General features: G+C 44.6%; 1 protein-coding gene across 1 annotated transcript in view; it reads right to left on the bottom strand.

Annotated features, from left to right (window-relative positions):
* Positions 1–7,315, bottom strand: part of VWF (von Willebrand factor) — a gene marked incomplete at its 3' end in the record, with an annotated part of 203,024 nt that overhangs the window by 159,767 nt on the left and 35,942 nt on the right. Inside the window, exon 8 of the mRNA XM_015408541.1 lies at positions 2,659–2,875. Coding sequence (XP_015264027.1) covers positions 2,659–2,875 — 217 coding nt within the window. The remainder of the gene's footprint in view (positions 1–2,658; positions 2,876–7,315) is intronic.

Here is a 7,315-nt window from a genome sequence, read left to right as displayed (position 1 = left end):
AACCGTCCTGTGGGGGATGCTAATACCTGGTGTTCATCTCTGCAAGCAGCATGGCCTCTTTTGTGTCAAACTCTAGACGCTGCTAAAGCTGCTTATAAGGCCCAGGCAGACAAGGGTAGGGTGGTGGGATTTGATCTGAAACCTGGGGACCTGGTTTATGTTTCTACTAAAAACATAAAAATGCTTCGCCCGAGCATAAAAAGGATCCTGGTACCTCTTCGTGGAGGCCGACTGTTTCTCCTCCTCCTCCGATTATCCTTGAGGGGGATGAACATTTTGAGATCGCTGATGTCCTTGATTCCAAGCTGAAACTAATGATGTTGCTGTTGATATTGTTTTGCCTAAGAATTTACGCGCTCTGCATTCTGTTTTTCACATGAGTTTATTGAAAAAGGATCCTGGTACCTCTTCGTGGAGGCCGACTGTTTCTCCTGCTCCTCCGATTATCCTTGAGGGGGATGAACATTTTGAGATCGCTGATGTCCTTGATTCCAAGCTGAAACGTGGCAAACTATGGTACCTGATTGAATGGGTTGATTTCGGTCCCCAGCACCGTGAATGGGTGGAAGAAGGGGATATTCGGGCCCCTTACCTGCTTCGTAGTTTCCACAGGAAGTTCCCGGCCAAACCGGGAGGTCTCCCGCCCGACCCGGGAGGTGACGGTTAAGGTGTGTTTTTGAGGGGGCAGTATGTCAGCAAGCTGCCATGGTGTTCTGTGTGACCCCTGTTATGTACCTGTGTATTCCCCGTTCCTGCCAGCCACCTATTACGTTATCCTGCTGTAATGCCAAAGTAAAACAACTGGAGGATGTGAGGGGGAGTGTATGCTTCAGTGCTAGCTTGTTGCCTGAGAACTGCACCTGTGTTATGTCTACAGTTCGCCTGGTTCCCAGGACCTGGGCGCGCAACCGTTTTCCCCTGCCCGCCAGCGGGAACACTACCCATTGGTTATGTCTCTAACTTGAATCCCTTTATCATGTCTGCCCTAACTGATTGTACCCAGTTCTAACAAGGAACGTGTTTGAGTGTCTTTCCAATGCTTTGAAATAAACTTTGCTTTCTTTGAAACGTGGATTTATTCTCGATGCTTGGGGATCCAACAATATCATGGATGATTTAACTATTTCATCTTGCATAAGATCCTCCTGTAAAAATTTATATTTTTTTCTGAATCATTTTATTGCTTGAGAAAAGCCAGATCTTGTCCAATTCATTTAAGGTCTCATAAAAGCCAGTTATTGTATCTTTACAAAATCTAGATTTTAGTTGAACGCTTTCCCACCATGTCAAGTCTATATTAAATAGTTTCAAGTTCTCTGTACTTTTTAATTAGTTCTTTTTGTCTAGTAGTGCATCGTATGTTTCTTTCTTATTTTCTGTTAAAAGGGTAGGTTTTATAAAAGCTTCTAGAGGTGAAACCCATCTTGGTATTTTCAAATAATATTTTTCCTTTAGTTTTCTCCAGACTTTCAATAATGTGCCTCTTAGAATATGATGCTGAAAGTTTGAGTGTATTCTATCTTTCTCATACCAAATATAAGCATGCCAACCCATTTTCAGATCATGTCCTTCTAAGTTCAAGAGTCTTGAATTTTCTAGAAGAATCCAGTCCTTAACCCAAGTTGTGGCAGCTGCTTGATAGTATAAATCCCAGTTTGGTAACCCAAATCCACCTCTCTCTTTTTTATCCTGAAGTACTTTCCATTTTAGTCTTGTTTTTTTTCAGGTACCAAATAAAATGCCTAATTAATTTATCAAGATCTTTAAAATATTTTGAATTTTTTAATATCGGTTTGTGCCACAAATAGAAACCTTGGAAGTGTTTGCTAGTTCTTAATAAAGACCTCGCAGCAGCCAGACTTTTGGATGAAGAAACTTTATGGATTATTAAGCAACATGCCGATTATCAGTAGTGCTAAGCTGAATATTTTCAGCTGTGCAAATGGTCGTGCAATTTCAGTCATGCAACTGCTTATACTGACTCTTTGTTGATTGTTTGCTCTGAATTCTAACCTAGTTTAACTGTTTCACTATAAAAACGTTGCTGAGCCCTGCTCTCCAAGGGCCAACAGATTATTTATTTGGTGTAGTGGTTAAGTGCACGGACTCTAATCAGGGAGAACTGGGTTTGATTCCCCACTCCTCCACTTGCACCTGCTGGATGACCTTGGGCAAGCCATAGTTCTGGCACAGCTGTTCTCGAAAAAGAACAGTTTCTGTCAGAGCTCTCTGAAATGCCCTTTATATCTTGCAGGAGGGGAGGGAGAAGGGCACGTACCACCCCCTTCTTTTTTATTATCTTTATTAATTTCGAGCACCCCGTCACCCCCCCCTTCTTTATGCCAAATAATGGCAGCCCCACCAGAAAAAAAATCTGCCCCACAAGCCACAAAATCCTGGCTACAGGCCGGCCTTAATGCCCTCCCCATGCATCACCTCCAAACCTGCAGGAACTCCCAAAGCTAAAGTTGGCAACCCTAGTGACAGTTCTGGCCAGCAGACGCCAGAGAAGTATTGGGAGGGCAACATCTCTGTTCTTTGCCTGTAGATAATCATGGCCATTGTTGGTTTTCAGTTCAGTACCAGAAGTTCAAGCTATGTCTCATCCTCCCCACTCCCACAGTTCAGCACTTTAGAACTCAAACCTTAAAAACTTACTGCATGAGCTCTCCACTGGCCAGCCTTCCAGAATCACACCTTGCCGAGCACAGTTTCTGGCATATTCTAGAAAAACCGGGCAGTGGCAGGTCCTTTCCTGGGCACAGGTGCACATGTCTTCTTCACAGAGGGCAATGAATTTCTCAGGGTCCACCAAATGGTGGCATTTGGAAAACACCAGGGAAGTCTTGAGGAGCTGGCAATGCTCTATAACACCCTGAAAATATTAGAATATTTGGTTAATGTAGCAGAGTTTTGCCCAGTCCTGGAAGCAGGATACCAAGTGCAGTAAATAAATCTCCCAAGAACTATATTGCAAAATATTAATTTACATTTATTCAGGTACATCCAGTTCACATTCAGGTTGCAGTCAAAAGAAGATAAATCTAAAGAGTTCTTTCCATATCACAAATGGCCAGCTTGTCCAGCATCATGTGTGTGGGAGGATGAGGGCACTGTCTCTACAGGAAAGACCTGCAGAGACGTGTGTCTTCATGGAAGGTCATGTTGAGAGAGTGAGAGGACAAAGTGAGAAAGGAGGAGTCAGAGGGCAGCTCCCAGGTTAAGACAAAGAGAGGCATCCAATTCAAGGAGATACCTCTACACAGAGTGATATAGTACGCCCCCCCCCATGTTCAAGCATGCTGAGTTGCTCACTCCAACAGAAAAGGAAAGTACAATGTGAAGTGTTACAAAATTATTAGTTTGCCTCTCTCTTAAGATTGCCAGGGGGAACATTCCCCCCTCCCTATAAGAATTCCCTCCCCCCAGTAACCATGGCAACCAAAGGAACAAAGCGGAGCAAGGTTTGACCTTGCCTCAATCACCCCCTTACATTAGTTGCGGGAAGAAGTGAGTAGCCATACCAGGAAATGCTGTGGCTTTATTTATTTGTTTATTTATATTTCACTTTTCTTCCAAATGAAGCCCTAAAGAGGCTTACAAATAAAGACAAGAGAAACAAACAAAAAGGAACAAAATAACTTAAAAAGAGGCCTTCTGGGTCAGACCAGTGGTCCATCTAGTCCAGTATCCTGTCTCAAAAAGTGGACAACCACATCCTCTGGAGGGCCAACAACAGGACAGAGAGGCCAACACCTTCCCCTGATGTTGCCTCCCGGCACTGGGATTCAAAGGCTTAGTGCCTCCTTTTAGTCAACATGGCCACTGATAGATTTATCCTCCATGAATCTGTCTAATCTCCTTTAAAAACTGTCTACACTTGTAGTCATCACTAGGTCCTCTGGTAGCGAATTCCACATTTTAATCCCTTGCTGTGAAAAGAAGTATTTCCTTTTCTCTCTTCTGAATCTACTGCCCATCAACTTCATTGGATGCCCTGGAGCTCTAGTACTTGGGGAGAGGGAGAAAAGGGGGGGAGCTTCTAAATACAGAACTGCTCTCTGTCTCTCCCCCCCTCCCCTTCACTCAGCTGCTCTTCTTCCCAGCTAAGAACAGAGGCCCAAGAACCCTTTGATTCTTGACTTTCAGTTCATACCCAAGGGCTGCCATGATCAGGGGAGTGGCTGTATGAGCACTGGAGCTCTTCTGCCCTGGAAGATACCCTAGTCCAGTGGTCCCCAATCTTTTTGAACCTGTGGGCACCTTTGGAGTTCTAACAGTGTGGTGGACACAGCCACAAAATGAAAACACAGCCAGCCTCAAAATGGCTACCATAGCTTACCTCAGTCATACAGGAATATCTCCAGGGCTCTTTTTGTAGCAGGAACTCCTTTGTATATTAGGCGACACAGCCCTAATGTAGCCAATCCTCCAAGAGCATACAGTAACCCCTGTAAGAAGCCCCTGCTACAAAAAGAGCCCCAATGATACCAGCTGCCTCCAAAGCAACATTTTTAAAAATCTGCACAGCCACTCAACTCTCCAGTGGCCAATCAGAAGGCTTGCTGGACAGAAGCTCCACCTGGCCCCCTCCTACTTTCTAAAAACAGGCACCTGTTTGGGGACCTTGGGCCTATTCTTCAGGCAGCAAGGAGGCCAAAAGCAGGGGTGAGTGAGTGGAGCTTCACGTCCAGGATCTTTCTTGAGGGGGAATAATTTCCAAATAGCAAGAGAGAGAGAGAGAGAGAGAGAGAGAGAGAGAGAGAGAGAGAGAATTCCTGTATATGGCAAAATGGCATTCCATTAAAAAAATTCAGACCACACATTTCACAAGTCAGCTTTGGCCTAGTATGCACAGGTGTTTTCCCTCACTTTCACGGTACATGTCCATTGGGTTTTCTTTGTCGTTCTGCACTGATTTTCCCCAAGGTTCCCCGAGTTTTCTGAGAGTGCTTTTGTGCCAGTTTCCCCCTTGTTTTGCTTCCAAGCCGAAGGTAATTCAAAAGCGTACAGATTCCCCTTGGATTTCGCCCCACCCTTTTGCCGCCCCTCAAAGGTCACTCCCCCACCCACATTGAAGTCATTCCACCCACTCTGCACCTTCCGCCATCCTACCCCTTCATCGGCGTACAAGCTCCATTGCCCTCTCATTTTTAATTTTTAAATTTTTTTGACAAGGGGCACAAGTCTAGCAACATGAGACTATAGCTAGTCTTGGACTGATTAATAAAAAAATTAAAATGACAGGGGGAAAGTTTAAAAAGAGCTGTGCAAGGTTTAGGTTCCTGCTGGTATTGAACTGAAAGGGGAATCCGAGAGGAGGCAAATGGCAGCATCCCCAGTGCAAAAAAAAAAAGGATTTCGGTGCTGCATGCAAACACAATAAAGGGGGAGGATTGTCAGTGCAAAATGAAATTCATTAGCAGAATGAAATTAACATGGAATATAAAGAGAGAGAGAGAGAGAGGCTGGGATGGGAAACCTAAAACTTTGAAAACATTTTTCCTTTAATGCTTTAGTGAACAAAGTTGGGGGGAGGGCATTTTTACAGTCTCTGGAAGCCTAACATTAAAATGGCGGCTGAGCCACATGGACATCCTGTGAACTGTCGAACTTAAGAATCACTTGGGATCAGTCCATTTGGAGGAAGAGCACATTCCACACAGGACAGGCTTTAAAAAAAAACCTCCCAAGATCATGACCATTGTACAGGATCAAATTAGAGAATCACAAAGAGAAAACCATGCAAATTTGCAAGAAAGGGCAGGAAATTATAATTACTATGCAACTGCACTAGGGCATTGGTGAAAATACCCCTCCATTTTTTTTTCTATTTAGTGGCATGAGACTAAAAAAATCTCCCCAGAGCTTCTGCCAGAGGACTCCTCCCCAATACAAACAGCAGCTCTGAGCTAAGCGTGGTGGAGTTTCAGTCAACATTGCACAGGTGTGCACAGATACACACACACATTGCTAATGATCACAGTTTGCAATGCCAATGTCAGTGGGTTCTACCATGCATTTTGTATACTCAGCATGTTCCCCCATATTATGAGATCATGTGACTCCCATTTTTCACAGTGGCTGGTCACACAGCAGAGTATCCCCTACTACTTGACAATAGGGAAAATGGGGTTTCGCAACTAACCTAAGATGCATGCATAAAACCTGAACCAGGAGGATTCAAAGGGAAGCTGGAAGCTACTGTGCAATAGTGATAGGGCAATTGTGTCAATTAAAAAAACAAACCTTTGGATGCCACCCCCACACATTACAAGTGATGTTCCACCCCAATTTCGAAAAGTGCATTTTTTAAAATTATCGCTGCAAAATAAATACACTGGAGGGGAAAGAATGGTGTGTAAGGCGGGCACAGAATCTGAAGTCAAGATTAAAGGCTTACTGCTCTGAAAATCTGCAGTAAGATGTGTGTGCATAATTGGCCTTTGTCTAAAATCCACAGGAGCTGCAGACTGGAATTCTGCAGACTAAAACCAGATGTTAATTGATATATGGCAAACAATTCTGGCTGCAACCTGACAGCGGAGCCTGTAATTTTATTAGCTGGTTCTGTGTTTCTCATCCATCTGTCCCTTATATATAAAGCCACAGTGGGGCCCAACGTTCTAATGCGCACCAACAGTGTTTGGAGGCTTGAACTGTCAGTCAGAGATGCTGGCTGGGTTGGCTGGCTGCTTTGTGTAGTCCCGCCCAAGTCAGCCCCGGCCAGCATGTTTGGTACAGTCTGCTCTGGGCCTCTGACTGGAGAGGACCATCTGCAGACTGAGTGCAGGGCGGGGCTTCTACAGCTGGGCCGCTTCAGCCCACTCTTCTCTGATTGGGCCAGCGTTTCAAGGTCATTTGCATATGGACGCTGATTGGACTTCACTCCATTCCACACCTCAAACTCCCCCCCCCACAAGAAAGTTGGAATTGTCAGTTGCATATGGGACCTGATGTATTCTGAGGTAAAATATGTCCTCACTCACAACACATCTCTTCCCCTTCAAAAGAAACAAACCCAATAACACAATCATGCCACACCACAAAAAGACAGATCACACCACAAACAGAATACCACAAGGCAAAAAATGATAGAAAACGGTGCCAGCAGTCACCCCATTTCTGCCACAGATATGTACCTGAGAGCGCTTCAGAGGATGGTGTGCAGGTCCCAGGTTCATGTTTTAAAAGCTGCCTGGGGGATTATGGACCATTCACACACTTTCAACCTTAACATACCTCATAGGGTACTTGTGCGGATCATACGGGGAAGAGGAGAATGATGTCAGCTGCTTTGGTTCCCACTGTAGGG

Source organism: Gekko japonicus, unplaced genomic scaffold, assembly GCF_001447785.1.
Source record: "Gekko japonicus isolate JY-2015 unplaced genomic scaffold, Gekko_japonicus_V1.1 scaffold1193, whole genome shotgun sequence".
Classification (NCBI taxonomy): domain Eukaryota; kingdom Metazoa; phylum Chordata; class Lepidosauria; order Squamata; family Gekkonidae; genus Gekko; species Gekko japonicus.
The sequence above is the reverse complement of the archived record's forward strand: the minus strand, read 5'-3'. Positions and strand labels throughout refer to the sequence as shown.